This window comes from Acanthochromis polyacanthus, chromosome 6 (genome assembly GCF_021347895.1).
Source record: "Acanthochromis polyacanthus isolate Apoly-LR-REF ecotype Palm Island chromosome 6, KAUST_Apoly_ChrSc, whole genome shotgun sequence".
Taxonomy (NCBI): domain Eukaryota; kingdom Metazoa; phylum Chordata; class Actinopteri; family Pomacentridae; genus Acanthochromis; species Acanthochromis polyacanthus.
Window position 1 is genome coordinate 18,047,781 of NC_067118.1, and position 22,321 is coordinate 18,070,101.

At 40.8% G+C, this 22,321-nt stretch overlaps 1 protein-coding gene across 1 annotated transcript in view; it reads left to right on the forward strand.

The window, feature by feature from the left end:
* Positions 1-22,321, forward strand: part of agrn (agrin) — a 331,672-nt gene that overhangs the window by 203,887 nt on the left and 105,464 nt on the right. Inside the window, 1 exon segment of the mRNA XM_051950218.1 lies at positions 21,447-21,671. Coding sequence (XP_051806178.1) covers positions 21,447-21,671 — 225 coding nt within the window.

The following is a 22,321-nucleotide window of genomic DNA, read 5'->3' on the forward strand; positions in this document are numbered from 1 at the left end:
TTGAAGGAGTGCAACAAGTAATGCAAAAAGAAAAAAAAGTGAAGTGTGTGTAGGTGAGGTGACTGAGGTTTGAGCGAGTGATCAATGAAGATTGATTTTGTGTATGTGCGCGTGTGCACATGTGGGTGTCTGAGAGTTGGAGCTATCGGCATGGCCCCCTGGCTTCTGCTCTGTCGATCCACTCTTCTCTCTCTGTCTGTCTTTGTGCTTTAGAGAGGGCTTTATCTCTCCAGCACCAACACACTCTTGTGTCCTCACAGTGAAGGGAGAAAGGCATCAGTACTCCACACCTGCTGCTCTGTCTGCTCTTACATACTGCAGGCAGTCGGATGCAGTACTACAGAAGGAGGGAACCTCTTCTTCTTCAACGTTACATTTTAGTTATTATATATAGTTTAACATTTACAGTGACTTTTTACTTACATTTTCTGTATTTAATACATGAATGGTTTAAACCTTTCTCGTCCTCATTTTGCAATTAAGCTTTGCAGCAACCCTAATGCCACATAGACTAAACTTGCTATCAGCTTAATGAGGAAGTCTTCTCTTTGAGAACACACTCCAGGCAACTAAATAGTAAGAAACATTTCCATAGTGCTGGTTTGGAAACTCAACACGAAGATCCGCAGGCATGATGAAGCATTGAAGAATATTGAAGTGCAAGAAGCCAAACATTGGCTTTTTCAGTATGTAAACAAACCCATGGTTTTTTTGCTTAAATTTAGCAATGTTTTAGTTTTCTAGCAGCATGTGGGATACAAGACACAAACCTGATCAAACTGGCAACAGTTTCCTCCTATATACCAAAGCAAAGTACTCTTGTGGACTTTCAGAAGTACAGAATTTCACAAGAAAAGTACTCTGCCAAGGCTGCTCAGTCGTTGTATCATTTCCAATGGATGAAATCTTTAATAAAAAATGACATGCTGAGCACAGGCGTGTGTATGCTATGTGTGCATACCGTATCGAGTGAGCTAAATATGTTGCAGCCGCCGTAAATTGATGGAATTCAGAAACACCCTCACAATTTAATCAATTGTTCTTTCTATCATTTACGGTGGGTAAGTCCCGATAAGTCTGCAGCAGTGTATTTGTAGTAGGATCACAATCATGTGATCGTCAGCAGGCAGCAGACGTAGCGTTCACTTGTTGTCATAGTTACAGTGGTGCCGTGACGCTATCTCATAATGATACAGAAATCTTTAAGTAATCCTTGGATCCAGTCTATAAACTGCATCATTGGCAAAATCTAATTCCTTGGTCCTTGTGTCATTTCGTACCGTCTCTGAAAATTTCATCCAAATCTGTGCATTTTAGAGTCATGTTGCTAACAGACAGACAAACAGACAGAAAAACATACGCGATCGTCACATAATTCTACCATTCCTTGGTGGAGTAATAATATATTAGCCAGTAGAACCAAACCAGGACTTTAATTTTCATACTTTTGCTGCTTATACTTATGTAGTTTTGCTTCATTAGGGTTTTCATGCAGGACTTTTACTTGTAATTGAGTATTTTTACTTTTTTGTATTGAAGGATTTACTGGTTTTGCTCAGTACTGAAATGGAACAACAGACGGAAGGACAAATGTACGCCAATCATCATATGACTGCCGTGTTCCTTGGTGGAATAATGAGACTATATTGTGTATATACAAAGTGTGTTTTTGCAGAATATACTGTATTGAATATGTTAATTGCATTTAGTCCATTAATTAATCTCAGTGAACACGCCAATGGTGGCGAATTATAAGAAAACTTTAAACAGTTGCAGACTTTTTCACCCAGAAAATGAGCGATCACTGTCTGGTCTGTGTGCGCTAAAATGATGTGAGTCATATGCTTTGGCTTTCATCGTTAGAGGGTCTTCATCCAGCCTAATGCCTCTGGGAGATTTTGAAGCAATGTGCTGAACAGTGCTCTCTGAAATCATCAAAACATCTACTGCATGGAAGAATGGCACTCATCCCTCCAGTAGAGGGATCAAATATTTCATAAGGCAATGTTTATTGATTTTCCTTTCATTTTCTGTCTACCTGTGAAAGGTGTATGTGTAACAAAAATGTATTCCCTCTCTCTCCGTACTCTCTTTTTCTAACTCTGTTTTGGGGTTATGCAAGAGAGCAGAACATATTTGATCTTGAAAATAACCTATTAAAGGTTACGCTTCCTCTCGTTCGTGTGTTTATCGAAGTCTTTTCTTCTTTTGTTCCTGAACTGTTGTGGAAAGATGAATTTTCCTCAGTGAATATAAAAAAGCGGCTTGATCATGTTCCTCCAGCTTTGCATTTTGTCTTTTGTCCGGTGCTGGTTTGGCCTCTTGTTAAGGTGTCTGGACTGCAGTGGGTGAAGACCTGATTTATTCCCTCCTAAGGCCCAAAGCTGGCTGGGAGTGAGGTTTCAGAAAATCCCCTGCTAGCAAAAGCCTCATTCTAGAGCTGAGCTGTATAGTCAGTAGATGAAAGCCAACCTGGTTTATTCCTCCCTTCTCCCTATATACCCCCTTCCTCTGTTTCGTTCTTTTGCTTTTGCTCTGACTATTTCGTTTGTCGGCCTGATCACATGCCTGGTTGCCACTGGTGACAATGGACTGGTGGTATTAACTGCAGATGATGGAGATGACTTTTGGTTTTGCCAGAGCAGATAACAGTTCTCTGTACAGTCTCACTGATAAGAAGTCATGTTTTCACCACCTCCCTTTTTTTTTTTTTTGCTTTTTTCCCCCGTTATTATTGTCCTCATTTTCCCATCCTTTGTCTAGTCTTCTGCTCTTCATCTCTTTGCCATTCTCTTTTACCCTCATTGCCTTATTGGTCCCCTTGGTTTTAATTGTCTCATATTGTACCCCTTTTCAGCAAATAATTAAAAGTCTCAAATGTCCGCAGAATCCATCTTTCAATATTTCAACACAAAATGCTACAAAAATGCAAAGATGGTTCATTTCATTTCATATCATAAGTGTATAAATCTTTTAAACAGAACTGAGTTGCTGCTGTCCCTCCCTCCTTCAGGAAGAAAACTCTCTATGCTTGTCCTGTCTGGGCTACCTGGTTGATCCTGCCAGTAGCATATGCTTGTCTCAAAGATTAAGCCATGCAAGTCTAAGTACACACGGCCGGTACAGTGAAACTGCGAATGGCTCGTTAAATTTACACGGAGCAAATCTCTTGACACCATGTTAAACTTCAGTGTACCGCCAGCGGTACACCTACTAATTTGCATAGGAATTTCAAGAATGTCCGACGGCTGCAAACGCGATTATACAAACACTATACACCGATGGAAAGCTTAGATTCTCATGAATCCGCCGGTATAAACCACTTTCAGATGTGATTACCACAGCGGGTGAGAAAAACACATTTGTCCGACAAAAACGAATATCCATCCATCCTTTCTCTGTACACGGCTTCAACGCACACAGCGCGACTCACATTTCCGGGTTCATTATTACACACAGAAAAAAATATTCCACAAAAAACGGCCAGAATCCAACCTTTTACATCCAGACGACACAAGCTAGTAAATTATTTTGTCCAAAACATGTCCTGAAGTCGGTATATAATCCCCGAATCGGTCGTTTTCAAGGAAATGCACCTCGCGATGCCCGTCCAATATTCCCTGTATTTTTCGTCATTTTTTTAAATTTAAAAATAGAATATTAGCGATTTTTTGTACTGAAAACGGCTGGAATTGACTGCCGCTTAAAGGGTTAATGTGTAGTGTTACTGGGCTGCATTTCAGTCGCTATTTCATAGTCACATGTAAATGAGAAGAGCTTTATTTCTCTGCCAAGGAACGCGGCTGAGTTATGTGACGATCGGCATTGGTTTGTCTGTCTGTCTGTCTGTGAGCAAAATTACTCAAAAACAGACAAACGGATTTGGAGGAAATTTTCAGGGAAGGTCAGAATGGACAGAAGGATCAAAAGATTAGATTTTGGCAGTGATGCGGCTTATAGTCTGGATCCACGGATTTGTTAAAGATTTCTGTATCATTGCAAAATAGCAGCATGGCGCCCAACAGCAGAGCATTTGGTGAGATAAACTGGTAGCCAATAAGCAACTGTAGCAAGAGAATAAACCTGATGGCAGCTGGTCACTCTGAATGACAGACCTGGAAGCAGAGGGAAATGAATTGTTTGATGTCTACTGGTTCCTCAGTTCCTACCTAGAAGCTGAATAAAACTCTGCCTGGATTGTAAAGGTGGGAGGTTGTCTGTGAGAGGGACTGGAGGAAGGACTGTAGTAAGTGTCTTCATAATTTCACAGCTTTTTTTTCTTTACATGTACAAGTTTTTAAGGCAATCAAAGCACAATAAAAATGGATTTTCTCCATATGAGACCTTTAACCAATTTCTTGCTTTTGTCACTCCTTCTGTTTTTACTCTTTCCTCTCCGTCTTCTCCTCTCCTTATTCTTTTTATGCCTTATTTTTTGCTTTTCTCTTCCCCATCTTGCATTTCAGTATATTCTCCTTCATCTCTCTCTCTCTCTTTCATTTGCTCCCTGTTAGCTCAGCCAAAAATTACTTAGTCACGCGTTCCTTACTTCCTCTCTCTCCCTCAATTTCAATCTTTTTCTCCTGATCTCGTCTTCCCTTCCATTTGCTGCTTTAAGACTCGAGCACAAAATCTCTCTCTGTGTCTTGCTGCTACTGTCGTCAGTAGTAACATGCTTGCACATTCGTATAAAAATGCAGTAAGTAATCAAATTTCTCCGGGGTAATTGCTGAACACATTTATTCGCACACACGCACAGACACACACACACACCAACAGACACACACACAGGGCGAGAGGTCATTGTAAATAACTCGGCTTTCGTGCTTTCATTTCCCTGGGGCACTGACTCTTGCTTGGTATTCATAACCATAACATGTAGAACCTGATGGACTGACTCTGTGTGTGTGTGTGTGTGTGTGTGTGTACTGATACTGTATTTATACCCCTATGCATGTACACGCATACTCACACAGGCATACTTAGTGAAATATACACACACACTGCCGGCATTTTACAGATAGATTGAAAAATATACATTCTTGTTACCGTACAGCACACACACTCTCTTTCCCTCTCTCTCTCTCTCTCTCACACACACACACACATTAAAAGATGATAATGGGATTTGCTGGAATCCTCTATCCATCTTTACTTGCTGTTCCACTCGTGTCCGACCACTGATACTTGTGAGACAAATCCCGTCGTCTTCTTCATCTCTCTCCTACTCTCCCTCCAGTGTTCAGCTCTCTACAATCTGCAGGCAAAACACTGATTATGTACACACATACACACATCCGTATCCACACATACCTGCTTAATCCCAGACAAGGGGTTGTGTTTTGAGACTTTTTAATGTATTTATGCATTTGGCTTCTCCTGAATAATACATTGGTATTTGTTATTTTCACTGCGTATACTTCTGGAGAGATGGAAAGGAGTGAAAATAATAAAAGCAGAGAAGTGTCGAAAATATGAGGATAACGACCGACTCAGCAGACAATAGTGAGTATTTTTCCTGGTTTTGTGTGGAACACGAATGGTGACAACTGTCAGGAGCCAGATTCCTGAGCCACATTTGTTTATGTCTGCATTAGGTTTGTTTCTATTGTATGTGTGTGAATGTATATATAGGAGAAAGTTTATCCATCATTCATCGTCGTTCAGTCATTTTCTTTTAAACTATGTACAGTAGAACGTCATCAAAAGTATCTACTATAATATTTAGGAGTAAATATTTTATTGTGTGTCACCAGTATGTCTTTTTTTCCGCTTACTCTAACCTTTGCACAAGATGCCTTCATTACCATATATTCACTCCTACCTTCATACTTATTCAGCAGTTACAATACTACACAGAAAAAGAAACACCTGGATATGTTTACTCAGATATAATTACGGAGCCTCGGCGGAGTCATGTGACGATCAACGTACGTTTGTCTGTTTGTCTGTTAGCAACACTGCTCAAAAATGGAGTCGTTTGTCTGAGCATCAGCTGACACTGTGCCGTCTCAGAGCTAAGAGGAAGAAGCAGCACGGTGTTTATTGATCAAGGCCATCGGGACACAGAGTTCTACTGGTGTTCATATTATTGAGCTAATGAGACCCTTTTTACACCTGGTGTGGAATGTGGATGTAATTAACTGAGTGGGAGGAGAGAAATCCAGCAGTCTTTTATCCTCAGGGTATGGAATGAGGAAATGTTGCCAAAAAAAAAACCCCATGTAATCTTTTTGAGTCTAGGGCTGTGCTGTATTTGGGTGCTCCATTTCTGACAATGTATTACATTGCAAAGTACCATGAGAATTTAATATCTATTACTTGTACTCGATACTTTCTGCTAGCAATCCTACAAGACAGGCTATTCCATGTGTAGATGCAAGATTTGCATCCATGATGATCCATAAGCGAATCAATTTGGTGCTCACCATGGAGTAAATTACTATTCAACAAGAAGTATCAGAGTAAATGATTGATTTCTGACACAGTAAGGCAGAAGATTCTCAGTACCCCAGTTGTTCTGGGCAATTTATGTTTTAACCCTGAAGTCCTAGTATATTTTATGAGTTTTCCACTTGAATAAACATCCCCAAATTTAGGCAGTAGAAGCTGCACAACTGTGAAGCCAACAGGAACAACCTTGGGCTCTATGGATCAGACACATGGAGGATGTTGAAATACAAGAAATCTCCATAACCCTATCACCAATCCAGACTAAAATTTCAAAACCTCTAGTCAAAACTAACATTTTTGGTTCTGCCTATTGAAAACTGTAAATTACAGAGTAATAATAGTGTTCTAACAATGAGTCAGTTAATAGTGTAACATTGTAAAAATTCTCAACTGCAACTCTTGTCTCTTTAGAGAATGTGTCCCACTTTGCAACCATCTAAAATAACACTAGTTGCTTTGTTTGTGTAACAGATAGGGCCGTCTCCTGGTGCAGGTACCTACAGCACGCAGAATGATTTCTGTGACGATAAAATCTGTATCGAGACTATATCCTACTGTACAGCAGCCACAGTCAACAGTTTCAGAACAATGCCTTAGTGTGCCTCCATTTTACATGACTCCCCTCAATCAGTTGCTTTACCTGACAGCAGGGTACCACCAGATGGTGGTCACCTTGACAAGGCGCTGGATGTGTAAAACATGTTGCCTGCAGTCATTCATCTTCCACTTGAACACTTTTATTGTGAAGCGACACCAGCGGGGAATGCGAGACCTTCATCTCTTAATTGTGATGGAGAAAAAATATGAAAGGTAACATTGATGTACATATCTGTAACATTTCCTGGGAAAACCCCTGACCATGGGAAATGTAAATGCCATACAACACCGGTGTATTCAACCAGTAACAAAGGAAGTGTCTAATGCACAAAGCAAATATGTGCATTACCACTGTGAACACCAAAGCCAGCTGGTTTGTTTGAAGGCATGTTACATTGCACCCTTTATCAGAGCCAAACTGTGAGAACAGAAAGAATAGACAAGAAGGCACTCCGAAACTACTGAGATTTCAGAGGGTTGCTGAAAAATGCTGGTCATAAATACAGCAGTCACAAAAAAATACAGTAGGATTCTGTGAAAATCTTAAGGAAACATCCATGAGTAAAAGCAAAAATAATTAAAGCTGTAAGCAGCGCTGGTCGGCTCCTCGCATCCTTGCTGGTCAACGAATCCAAGCATGTCCACCAGGTGGCGCTGTGACTGTGAATGTATATCGGCCTAGGCATGTTATCAGGGCCAGACTGTGATCACACATAAAGTTTGAGGCAGATTGGAGTACAGGCTAGTTAGACAGCAGTTCCTGTTTCTTGGTGACCCATCCAATAGGTGGCGCTCTCTCTGTGAATGTTTTTTGGTCTGTAGAACTCACCAAGGCCAGACTCTGATCTCACATGTAAAGTTTGAGGCAGATTGGAGCATGTACAGGCCAGTTCCACAGCATTTCCTGTGTCATGACGAACGGCCAGTTCCACACCCTCTGAGTTTTGCGGAGCATTCTGATAACTTTTAATCACACTTACCTGGTGATTAAAAGATTAAAAGCCAAATCTGAGCTCTGTTGGGGCAACCCTGTTGGAGTTTATAGCTTTTGAAAATGTGCAAAAATTGGTCCAAAATTGTCCAAAATATATCACGTAATTCAAAATGGCCAACTTCCTGTTGTGTTTTAGCTATGGTTGTCAATTACATTTTTGTGCGTCGTGACAAGTTACTTATGTCTGCCAAATTTCATGGCTGTTTTGTTTTGTTAGCTGATAAAGATGCATTTCAGAAAATGAGTGACTGGTTCTTCCTGATAGCTTGCAATTAAGCTGAAATTGTTCCTGAAATTCCTGTGACTCGCATCCTTCCAACTGAAGAACACAAATGTACTAAAACATTTCTTGTACACCCTGGTACTGACAGACTGCCCTGGCTTTTGTTTGTCGCAGTGAAGCGTGTACATTTCTGAATGCTTCCCTTCTCTGGTGCGTCCTTTTGTTTATAGTGGAATAAAACAAGCCAGATGGTATTAAAATGCCGCTCCTGGGTAGATGGAATAGGTCAGTTTTATTGTGTCTGTCAGAATCACTTGACCAGTATGACTTATTTTCTCTGGCAACAGTATAAATGCTCTCTTGTTTATTGTTTACCCTAATCACATCAACTCCATTCTCACTTTGTGAAAATGTAAAGATAGGCCAATATACCTTAATTTCCTAAAATATGTTTGTTTTCTTACTCCTAAGGCTAACAATTTTCTTCACAATTAGAATAATAGACGCACACACTGTGCCTGCCTGCAGTAATCATACTTGCCAGGAAAGGAAGAGAATCAATCCAAGTTATTTTCATCTAGTATTTGCACTGAATAAATGTCAGTACTTTCTCTCCTGCAGCTTCGTGCTGCCTCTCTCTGTCTCCAAGAGGCTTATCAAAATGGCTTAAATTAAATTGTTGTCATGTTAAATAGGGTCCCATATTGGAAGACTGAAATGGGCATGCTGATTTGAGCGGTTTATCTGATTGCAAATGTCTTTGTGTGTGCGTGAGAGAAAGAAGGGGAAGGCAGACAAAGAAAAAGTTGGTTTAACCCTCTGAACCCAAAGCAGCTTCTGGGTGTTTGTTTGCTCCTGTCAATTTTTTACTCGCCTCATTTTTCACTGCAATATAAAGTCCTGCACCTCTATGAAAACAGCACAACCACAGCTAGAAGCAAAGAGAACTCCAAAAATGTCATCTCTGCTATGACACAGTTATAATGCCATAATTCTAAAGAAACATGACTTTCCATACTGTAGACATTTTTGTTCTCAATTTATTTCCATACTAGTCTTCTGTCTGTTCTGATACATCCTGCAGTTCACATAAAAAGTCCATGAATTTTGTGGTTTAGTTGCAGCAGAGTGTCGGTAGCTTCATCGTTGCATGAAGAGGTCAGAATTAAAATCTGGTTAATGCAAACATTTAAAATGGAAAATGTGTAAATGATACCTGAATACATGAAGGAAACAGAATCATACATCACACATGACTAGACCTAGAATTTGGTTAAAGCAAAGAGTATTTTTTAGATATTTTTGGGTTTTGGGGTACATAGTTGAGCTCATAAACAACACTTTAGTCAGATTTTTTAAAAAGATTTTTCTTTTTGTTTTTGGCCAGCTCGGGAAATACAGGGAAAAACATGCAGCAACTGTTTCCCAGCTGGAATCAAAGCTGGAAGTTGCTGCTCCCAAACACTCACTCATCGAACTACTGCAGCGTTTTTGTTAACACGAATTTTAAATTTTAATCCACCAGCTTCTTGTTTTTCAATATTTTTCATATTGCCTCATTTTTTAACAGTTTTTTGAATCCTGTCTTTAATTTATGAGAATAGAATTAAAGATTTAATGTAGGATCATGAATAAAGTACAGATTTGTTTCTTCATCCTCTGTGATATGTCCACTGAACACTTTATCAGTAGCATTAAGAAAATAGCTGTATAAATTGTTCGATAATTTCACTTAAATGCATCAGATGCAGATTGTCAAATCCCAAGCAGGCTCCCTCTCTGCCTCCTAAACAGCCTAACATATCCTTTGATAATGACGCATGGTACTTTCCATCGCTCTTTCCACTTGCTTCCGTGCAGGCCTCTCCAGTCCACCACCACCTGGGCCTCTATAGTCACACTGTCTGCAGACCTGCCCTGGTGGACACTGAGGCCAACAGGGAGCCACAGTTACCCTCACAAGAAAAACAAGTAAAGCACTCTGAGACCGCAGTACTCCACCAAGGCTGCTCAGTCGTCATATCATTTCGAACGGATTAAATCTTTAATAAGAAATGACCTTACACTGAGCACAGGTGTGTATTATGCATGTGTACGCTATGTACGGATACCAAATCACGTGACCTAAATATGTAGCAAAATTGATGGGACTCTCCCACAATTTAATCAGCTGTTCCTTGTATCCTTTCTGACCGATAAATCCCGATAAGTCCACAGCACTGGATTTGTGGCAGGATCGCAATCATGTGATCATCAGCAGGCAGCTGGCGTAGTGTTCACTTGTTGTCATAGTTACAGTGACGCCGTGCCGAAATCTCCCAATGATACAGAAACCTTTACCAAATTCATGGATCCACTTTAAGTCAAATCTAATCTAATCATTTGGTCCTTGTGTCATTTCTGACCTTCCCTGAAAAATTTCATCCAAATCCGTTCGCCCCCTTTTGAGTAACGTTATAGACAGTCAGACAATCAGACGGAAAAACGAACGCCGATCATCACATGAAAACAAACTTTTGGCCTGGCTTATTACTGGATGACCCTGTATCTCCCACCATCTCCAGCTAAATAACACAGTATTTAAAACCAAAGTGCTCAGCTTTTTTCTTGCATGTCTTTATTAAAAATAATCAATACTTCTAGACATAATTTTACATTTCATCATGATACATTTTTTAGTTGTATTGACCAATTCTATCTTCTTTCAGTGTTAATCATTACACAGTCCTTACCCTCAGTCTGGAAGCCACTGACTTTAATTCTGCTTTCACAGTGTGGCTACTGATGGAATTGCTCTTATATCAGTTGCAGACAGAGAACTCTTAAGCAGACACTTGTTTACATAACACATTTGAGGAGAGAGATAAAGCAGAGTGAATTGTCAGAGTCTGAGCTTATCATGCATTCATGTGGAGTGTATGTTGATACCGTCGTCACACGTCTGTTTGTGTTGAGGACCAAACACCTACTGTAGCTGACTTTTTAGCCGCTCTGAATGGCATATTGTGCCCAGTGGCCATCTCTCATTAGTGAGGCTTTTGATGGCAAAGGCCAAGTATGATTAGCCAACGCTTCGCTGCACATCAGTGCTGATTTTGGCTTCCCACCATCACCGGCTCCCGTTAATCAGGAACTAATGAAAGGAAACTTGTGGCATATGTGCCACTTAGCTCAAATGAGTCCTCGTGTCTCTTTGTGGGGCCAGAATGACGCTCTGAATGCACAGCTCTCTGAGGGAAGTTCCTTGATTTTTCGGAACAGCATTTTGCCATTTTGCTCCCAGTTTATCAGCTTAAAGGTGTTTTGCACATTAAATTTATTCAGCTTTTAAGCTATTATGCATGCTAAAGTCAATTTTCCTGTTTGAGGCTTTCAGATGTTTTAGTGATGAAAATATTTCAGCAGTGAACCGTAGCTGGCATAAATGCATGCTGCAATGCTGAATCTGTTACCTTGGTCTAACCTGTTTCATCTCACTACTTTTGATCCAGTGGTGCCTCGCATAGAACTCAACAACTGAAAGCAAAATAAATGCATTATTGATTATGTGTATCCTGGTCTCAAAGAGGTAAACAAAGAAGCAGTTAATAGCATCTCTGACTACGATCCTCTCCTTATTTTGGCACCGAGATCTGCTTTGTTGCTTTTAAAAGGCCTTAATCCAAGAGACACAACTCTCGACAGTTTTCCAATAGGTAATACCGACTGTTCCCCGTAGCCTATTAAAGTGACACGGAGGTCCTTAGGTTAAAGAGACTGTCCATCAGCAGTGTGTGTCTTTACTTCTTGCGTTTTATCTCTTTTAGTTGTTCATGTGGATCACAGGTTTGAAATAAAGTGAGTTGCTATGCTTTAACTGCCTAGATGGTTTGACACATGATGTAGAACCATTCACAGGGTCCTTTAGCAATGTCATACGGTGATAATGCTGTATAATAGATTTGTGTTTCGGCTTGTTCTGCTGACCCCAAGTGAACAAAAAACGTTTTTTTGTGTTTGACAAATCAAACACTCAGCTCTAATCACCATGTTTCTGTTGAGCTTAAATCAGGATTGCACAGAACCTTTGATGTAACACAAATAAAGCCACAATGTATTTATTACAGTGATTCACTGAGACAGATAGACATGTTTTTTATTGCACATCCACATAAACAGAGGTCTGTTTTCAATTACATGTTGTCTATATTATATATTATACAAAAATCTGCATCAAAATAAGACTTTATATCAACACATGAACATATGCTTACCAATAGACTCACAGCATGGAGGCCACAACAGAAACAAGAAAAGCACTCAGACAGTACAGTGCTCCACCAAGGCTGTTCATTCCCATTGTCAGAAATGCAGCATTTTAGTAGGATCACAATCATGTGATCATCAGCAGGCAGCTGATGTTGTGTTCACTTATTGTCCTTGTTACAGTGACTCCATATCTTGCAGTGATGCAGAAATCTTGAAGATATCTGTGGATCCAGACTGTAAGCCGCATTACTGCCAAAATCTAATCACTTGGTCCTTGTGTCATTTCTGACCTTTCTGAAAATTTCATCTGAATCCATTAGTCCATTTTTGGGTAATGGTGCTAACAGACAAACGTACGCCGATCGTCACATGACTCCACCACATTCCTAGCCAGGCAGCTGTGCACAGAGAAGCCTCTAGTCTCCACTATTATTTTGAAAACAGTGAATTAAAATATTCTATTGTCAGATCTATGTGAAATCAAGTGATTTTATCTGCATGTGCTGTTTTTTTAAATTGCATTTATTGCAATCCAATCTTCTTTTTCAGTCCTTCACTCCTGCTTTTGCCCATTTTGCTGTGCGCATGTGTTCAAGTAAAAGAAAATACTGTTTGGCCAAGAACCTATTAATTGGAATAAATGTTCTGTCAGATAGACCTCACAAGTTTTCTTTCTGTATCACACAGCAAATAAGTCAAGTTCATCTGCCTTACTTCACTTTGCCTTACTGTAATGTGACTGTTGCTGTAGCCCTAATGAGGAGGACACGACCCCAGATCCAACAGATTCTTCATGTCACCTCTCACTTAAGCCTTGCTCGCTGTGGGGTTGCTGTGCTGTAGCTGACCTTGTCCCAATAAAGCATATATATTTTGATAGTGTTAAAATTCTGTTTAGGCTGTGCCAATTATCAAACACAAGATGGTGTCTCGATGAGACTTTTGTCAAAGAACACTTTTTAAATGTGTTAACATTTGCCGATGTTTAACTTGAACATTTTAAGTGTTTTTTGTCGAACTGTGTGCTGTCCTTTGAAAGACCTGTACGTCTCCATCTGTGTTTGCCATAAATGCCACATCCAGACGATTTAATCCCGTCCCGCCTTCATTCTGTCACTCAGCAGAGTAAATGGGCCCCGTGTCGTCATTTCAGCACCCCACCTGTGCTTTACTGCGTCTTTCAAGCTTGAGATATCTGCCACTGGAAAATGACAGCTGTAGTGCAACAGAACTGAACCTGTAACATTTTAGTATTTTATCCCTGCGTTACATGTTTTTTAAACATCGATCAGTTGGACAATACTACTGTCTTCAAAACGCTTTGTCTTTCTCCTCTTTAGAATTGTCCTGCCTCGGTTTTGTGTAGTCTAAACCACCTATAGTTGGATACAAATCTGTCTAACGCACCACACCTGTACTGTGAGTGTGACCAGCGAGTGGAGTATGATGAGAGCTGTTTGTGGTTCATTTTCCATTCTCAAGGGTAAAAACAGCAAAGCGTGTAAAAGAGAGCAACAGCTGCTGTTCAGTGAAGCTCTTTGAAGAACTACATCAAACATCAGAATCATCTTCCAGCCATTGGCCTCACAGTAGAGAATGTGGAGGGTGTGTGTGTGTGTGTGTGTGTGTGTGTGTGTGTGTGTGTGTGTGTGTGTGTGTGTGTGTGTGTGTGTGTGTGTGTGTGTGTGTGTGTGTGTGTGTGTGTGTGTGTTGGAGACGTGTGTGGGACTCTTAATCCTTTGGCCTTCCCTCAGTCCCCGCCTCCTGCTCCTCATCACTTTGGTTTGGATATCAGACTGCACATTCTCATCCATATTTACTTCTTGGATTTCATGTGTTTGTTCTTCTTGTCTGTTAATTTTCTGACCATTCCGGGCTGCCTTTTTCTTGCTCCCAGTCTGACCCTTTCCCTTATCTCACTTGTGCACACTTCTCTCTTAGTAGTTCCATACCACCTCTTCATCTGCCGTCTACCATTTTCAAAATCCAGTCTGTCCTTTACTTAGTTAAACATTGCCCAAAGTGCCCATTGTTGTTTCCCTCCTGCATTTCTTTTCTTTAGCATGCTTTTCTTTTTTGCCTTGAAGTACAGCACTCTGTTTAAAATCACCATGTAGTTTACTTATGTATGTTTCCCCAAATAAAAATCTCCCACTGACATTACATACATTCATGAATCCTATTTTTTTTTCTTTTCTGTTGTGGTAATTTTTAAAGCACTATATAGTGTTGAAACTCAAACAAAATGGCATAAATTTAATGTATGCAAGCTCGGCCGTGGGGAATGATTTAGAGTGTACTATTGAGTTTGAATCAACATTGCTAATTGATGATGATGAAAAGCAAAAGTGACTTGTATGCATGAAAGTACATTATAAAAACTGAATGGATGGCAAAAGCCTCTTTCTGACACGCACTCCTTTCCAGTAATCTGACAGCATCTGAATGTGTTGGCTTCATGTCTCAGTGAGCACCGTGCTCACTTTTCCTGAAAAGTCAGAATGACAATCTCACTAGATCCGACCTTGTAGTGTAACATTTCCGTATCGCTTTCAACACGGCATATATCTGTACTGCATGCAGTCGCATTTCCGCACCAATATCAATCAAAAAACATCACAAAGAGCAATGAATCACAGACTGTCTGTCTCTTTCACTTCACCCTCCAGTTTCACACCAGTTACGAAGTCATACACTACTGTTCAGAAGTTTGGGGTCATCCAGGCAATTTCATGTTTTCCATGAAAACTCACACTTTTATTGATGTCCTAACATAATTGCACAAGGGATGTCTAATCATTAATTAACCTTTCAGCACCATTAGCTAACACAATGTAGCATTAGAACACAGGAGTGATGGTTGCTGGAAATGTTCCTCTGTACCCCTATGTAGATATTCCATTAAAAATCAGCTGTTTCCAGCTAGAATAGTCATTTACCACAATGTCCAGGCTGTATTTCTGATTCATTTAATGTCATCGTCACTGAAAAATCTGCTTTTCTTTCAAAAACAAGGACATTTCTAAGTGTCCCCAAACTTTTGAACAGTTATCTATGTCCATAAAAACACATTTTATTCCATAAAGACAGAACGAGCCATTTTAGTAAGACTTAGCAACAGTGAATGTAATCCTGGTTTTGACAAAATGTTAATGCATCAGTTTGCTTCTTCCAGCTGTTTTAGGAGTCTTTTCTCTGAGTTTATCAAAGACCTGCAGTGTTAGATAGCAGCAGGATCCTTACAAGTGACTCTAAAGAGAGAAAGCTGACCTCTCTTCCTTTACCCTTTTTGTCCCTCACAACCTGCCTGGTCAGCAGGCAGATGGGTCCCCCTGCATAAAGAGCCGGGTTCTGCTCAAGGTTTATTTCCTTGTTAAAAGGGTGTTTTCCTTGTTACTGTCACCTTTGGGCTTGCTCTAGGGGTCAAGCCTATGGCTCTGTAAAGCGTCTTGAGACAATTTGACTGTAACTGGCGCTATACAAATAAAATTGAATTGAATTGAAGAAGACGTAAAAGTAAAAGTGCCCTGAATGGGTGACCCCTAGCTCACCTGGTGCAGGTGACCCATAAACAGGGGCTATTGTCCCCAACACATCGGTCATGTTTTCCAGTCTGACCCATGGCCATTTGCTGCTTGTCCTTCCCTCATTCTTCTCCCCACATTTCCTGTCTCTCTCTTCACTCTCTATTGTAAAATAAAGTCCCAAAAATATCTATAAAAAATACAATGAATGACAGAATGCTGTCACTTTAACGAACTGATACAGCAGCTATGTTGTTTACTGCATGTTTGAAAAGGGTTTAATAAACACAAAATTATGAAATTTTACTGTAACCATTTGAATGTTTTACTGAATATTTACTTTCTTTTTTTGTTGCTTTGTTCTCTCGCAATATTTTGCCAACAATATTTTAACTCAGTTCCCTCGTTGCCGTCTATTTTTCACAGCCACGCTTTCACACAAGCTGCCTCGCTCATTTTTTCCCTCTCTCTTCTCCTTCTCCTGCTAGTGATGGGGGGTTTCTTGATTAGAACACATGCCAAGTCCCCCCCACATCACATCATTGCATTTGATTAGCTTCAACCCCCTGCTCCCTCCCTTATCACTACCAGCACAACAGGAAGCACAGCACGCCTAACACACACGTATGCACAAATACACACGCTCGCGCGCATGCACAGATGCACATGCACACGTATCACAAACTCACTTGCGGACTTATCTCAACTCCGTGGCTGCCTGTAAACGTGCCCTGGCATATATGAATCCCAACACACACACACACACACACACACATCTGGACTGCTGCTGGTGCTGTGGTGGCAGGGCATCAAGTAAAGCCAGCACGGCGCTGACAGCTCCCTGTCCCTAATGAAGCATTAATAAACTGCAGCACAAAACAGTGGATCATAGAGCAGCAGAGCTCCCCACCTGCCTGGCTGTCTGCTGGCTGCCAGGGGAAGAGAAGATGAGAGGGGAGAGGATCACTGTAATCTCCATTCTCCAAAACCCCTCTGCCCCACTTTTCGGGGAGAAATCACCCCCCTATCACCTGCTCTTCTGTGTCATGCTGAAGGTTCAATATTCATGAGTCTCATGTCAAAGCAACCCTCAATAAGTGAGACTTTGCACACTGTAATTAAGCTACCACACACTTAAGCAGCTCTGCACCAAACTATACAGCCAGAAGTGCGAGTATTTGACTTCACAGTTGTCAGATATTCTTCCAGGTATGCAGTTTATCTTTTAATATATGTTGATATTCAAAAGTTTGGGGTCACTTAGAAATGTCCTTAGTTTTTTCAGTGATGCTAGATAAAATTAAATGAATCGAAAATAGTCTACACATTGTCAATGTGGTAAATGAATGTTCTAGCTGGAAACTGCTGATTTTTTTAGTGGAATATCTACATAGAGGTACAGAGGAACATTTCCAGCAACCATCACTCCTGTGTTCTAAAGCTACATTGTGTTAAAGAATTATGTTGAAAGGCTAATTGATGATTAGAAAACCCTTGTATAGTTATGTTAGCACATGAATAAAAGTGTGAGTTTTCATGGAAAACATGAAATTGCCTGGGTGACCCCAAACTTTTGTATGTTAGTGTATATGATATTATTTTTAATGCATGCAGAAATAAAACATGCTCTCAGAACTGAGAGATTTAGCCTCGTCCACACACAATTCTAATTCTCCAGAGCTTTATTTTAACGCTTTCCTCTTTCGACCTTCCTCACTACCGCTCAAAAAGACTGAAGGAAAACACTTGATTTTCAATCTACACTGAAAAATAAAAGTGCTAACTCTTTTGTTTGGTTCCACACAGAACCTATCAGCAAGAGGTTTTTAATGAACCATTTCAGAAAGCAAACAACTCCAAAGGTGCCTCATTAAAAATGGTTCCTCCAGACACCATAAACAGCACTGCGGCGATCAAAAAGTGGTTCTTTCTACCGATTCACTAAAATACTCTTTTAAGTGGTTCTTAATTAATTTGTTCGTTGAACATTTTATATTGAATTATTATGCACATGAACATAGTTGTTGGCCATTTATTAATAGTCTTTCTACTTCAGTCAGATACAGAGAAGTGAGCTATTCTAAATGGGAGCTTTAGAAGCACAGTCCTGTGAGCTTCATGGATGAGCACAAATATAAAATCTGTCACTATGAGGGGGAACCTAGATTCCTGTTAACCAAATTAACTTGTGCGTCCAGATTACCAGAGAGCCTCTGAAAAACCATGTAAACCCTTTTTCTCTCTTTTACCACTGAAATTTAATGTAAAGTTCTACAGCTCAGTCCACAAAGAACTTCAAATGTTTCATTCTTTGCACATTCATGAACTAAAAGTCAAGAAGCTTTGCAATAAACAACAATATTTGGCTAAACTGTATCTTTCTGTCCACTTATGTTGGCCAGTCATCAGTCTGAGCACACTCCTTAAAAGCAAGCAGTGCTAACCTGTTACTAGAAGCACCCTGCAAAGCTGTGCAGCATTTCATCACAACCAGACTGATTTCTGCCCCAGTTTGAAAATCAATTTCACTGCCATTAAGGACAAAGTGCAGAGACGTTCTCATGTTGACACATGAAAATGTGTGTCCCGGACTTTGTACAGCACATTATTTCACAACAATTACGCAGGCAGGTAGTCCAGTCACAATGACTCCCCGACAATACAGCCCTCTGATTCAAATGACGCAAACCTGCTGAGTGTAGATATTTCAAGGATGTGTGTCCATTCAGATGCTGCAAGCTCGTGATTAGAAGAACAACTGGAACTGGAGAAATAGAGAAAAGCCAATCAAATTCAGGACCAGCTGCGATGGCTTGGCAGAAATAAGCCCAAAGTGTTTTAAAAGTAGGTGGATTTTCGAAAATGCAGCAACTTAAAGTGTGGATAAGTCAAAATTTAGCCTTCATTAAAAGTCTATTTCAGCACTGATATCAAGATATAAAGAAATATTCTTTTAATTGGGCCCCAGACTATCTGCGTTTCTTTGGGGTGTCCTTTCCTTCCCTAATCAGAACCTACAGATGTCATCTCCCTCTGTGTCTTTGTGCTGGAATGCTGCTGCTTCTGTGTCATTTTGTGTATTTATCTCTCTGTCTGTCTGTATCCTTATCTGTTTTTTTTTCTTCTCTTTATCCTTGCAGCCTGAACCTCGCTGAGCTTTAGTCTAGCGAGGGAGACTGATCTAATTGGCTGCGAGGATCATTCTAATTTCGCGAAGCCAGCTCTCCTGACTTTTTCAGCTCCGTGCTTTCTCCTCATTTTTACCACTTTTTACAAGATCATAATGAGAAAGTGTAGGCAACACCTCTGTGGAGATCATGCATTTTTCTCTCTCTTTTTCTTTTTCATTCATGCTTGTTACACCGATCACATTCGCCCGGGTAATTTGCCTGCTTGTCTGAGTCTGAGAAGGGAGGCTTATCTGCACTAACGCCCCATCGACGCTGGGCTTCGTATCCAAATCGGCCACTGTTAGCATTCAAATCAAGAGCCCCACCTACTCTTCCTGTTCTGCCTTGCTCTCGTGTCCCTTTTTTTTTATCACTCCCCACCACTCGTTGTCAACATGCAAGCTTTGTTGGCCTGATGGGAATGCTGGGGAGAGACAGAGAGAGCCCAAGCCATTATTTAATGAGATCACGAAGTGCGAGGAGGATGCTGTTTACTGTCTCAAAGCAAACAAGGCCCCTCTCTACAGCAGAGGAGGATCACTGGGTTTCTCCCTCATCGTCCTCCAATTCCACTGTAGCTGTGACTACCGCCTTCGCCTCAACAGCCACCATTTTGCAAAGCTGTACGCAGTCAGGATTCATCTTCCGTCCAGGTGTACAGAAACAGTGTGGCTTTAAATGTTTGCTCTGTTAGCATATGCTGTGGCTCAGACTGATTTGTGCGTGTAAACTGTGTAGTGAATGTAAGCTGCATCTTTTACATGACACACAGCTGATTTAACAGAGCCGTTTACCTGCGCCGTCAGATCCGACAAGGTCGTTACTGCGTCATCAGTGTCTCATTGTTCGTGTGATTGGTCCCAGCATCACAATCACTCTCAGGTCCACACAGGCTGCTATTAAGCTGTCATTAATGGCTCACAGAGACATCTGATTTCTAGTAATGGCTTATGATTGAGAGCTCTGTGTGTCTTTTCACACAGAGCTCTCAGTCAGAGCTCTAATTTAGTATCTTATTTTGAAGTAAATTAGGTGTAGAGTCAATTTCAAAGTTCCTGTTGCAATGCAGCGCAAATATACAGTGAAAAAGAGTGTTCACTAACGAGTCTTACTCACCTCAGACCTCAAAAGAACTTGACAGGCGAGAGCAGAAAAGAAAGGAAGGGGGGAATTGTGTCGTGAAGATGAGGAATGCAAGGTGGGGGGATATCCTTTGATCAAGAGCACTCCCCGTAGCAGTCCTGTCTCCTTACACATCCATAATATATCCCTGCACACATTCCAGTCTCTTAATAACGAGGCGATGCCATTTCATCCTGGAGGCAGGTATTGAATTAAAAAAAAAGACAAACTTGAAACACATTCTGCTATTGTCATCTGTTCACAATGAGGTGAGGTGAAAGAGAGAAAAAAAACAAAGTAAAATGCACAGAAAAAACTTTGTGATTCAATCGGTACACTCCCCCTTTAAATGAAATGTATTGATGTTGGCTGTAACCAAAGGGGGATAATATCAGACATGGGTAAATATTTATTCCAAAAGTGGCAGGCTTAGGTAATAAGAGGGCTGCTGACACTCTCATGGGAGAGCATGCTGGTCCGTGACAGACATAAAAATGCATCGTGCTGGGAGATGACTCCGGTTTTTATCTCATGGCTTCCTTTTGTCGAGCATATGAGGTCCAAGACCAGCCCCCACTGGTGACAAACTCAGGCAAAACTGAAAGTTGCACCTTCTAATATCATCAGATTAAGTCTTCCTGAGACAAACGGCGTGCTATTTAATTAGGGCGGAACAAAGTCCTCAGAGGAGCTTACCCTTTGCCCTCCTCCCTCTTGATCTAATTTGTGGATATGTAAATATTCATAGGCTCGCTTTGAGCACTCACGATTAGGAAGAGTAACAGCAAATGTGTTGTGGATGCAAGGCTTCTAATTTTGCTTGCACTGGCTATGCAAAATGAAACATTCTTTTTTTGTGTGTGAGTAGACAGCTGTGGCAGTGCATTGCTACCTAGAGGTGTCAAGTAGTTCTTCAAAACCAGAATAACTGCACCGGGCTCTCTAAAAGTGTGCCTGCAGCCACTTAGATGGGGTGGCCTGTCATCCACGATGCACTCAAACGTACAGTAGTAGTGAGTGTCCTGGCATGCGGCTGTTGGACAGACGTACAGTTCTGCGTGCGAACCCCTCTGCTGCTGACTAAACCTTGCTGTCGTGTGTGTTCCTGCTTGCAGCTCTGAAGGACCCCTGCGCTGACGTGACCTGCAGCTACGGCAGCACCTGCGTCCAGTCATCAGACGGCTTGTCGGCTAAATGCATGTGCCCTCTCGGCTGCGAGGGGAAGCCTGAGCAGACAGTGTGTGGCAGCGATGGGAAAGACTACCGCAATGAGTGTGAGCTCCATCAACACGCCTGCAATAACCAGAGGAACATACGTGTGCAATACCAAGGACGCTGCGGTAAGTACTCTGCTCATTTTCTTTAGGATTAGTTTTGCATCAGTTGAGCATTAACCCCAAAGCCCACCGTAAAGCCTAACAGAGTGTATTTTTTTTTTTAAATCCCCAATATGACATCATTTTTCAGAGCCAGGGCCTGTCGAAAACAGAAAGAATTGTTGGATTCTCAATTTTCTTGTAGCCGTTGATCTTAATTATGTGTGATGTATCTTTCTGTCTGGGAATTAAGCAAATCTACGCTTATAATTGTGATATTTCTTTAAAAAACTATATTCTACATTTAATAGCATTATTAATGTGTCACACACAGAAGACAGAAGACATTTTTGAGTTCTCTCTAATTCTGACCGTGGCTGTGCTGTTTCCGTAGAAATGCAGGACTTTGTATTGTAGGGAGATTAGTCACTAATAGTGAAGAGTGCCCATCAGGGTTTCTTTCACTCAAAGATACCATCATCCAGTTTGTTTGATTATCCCAGAACTTTGTGATTTTTAATGGTATAATCAGAGAGGAGAAAAACAAACTCTCACTGTTGAGATCGTGAAAATAGCAAATGCTCGATAAAAGCCTTTCTCTGCTTCTTTTCCCACCACTCTTGTCTCTTCTCTTTTCTTTGTTTACTACCTCTGCTTTTGTTGTCTCCTCTTCA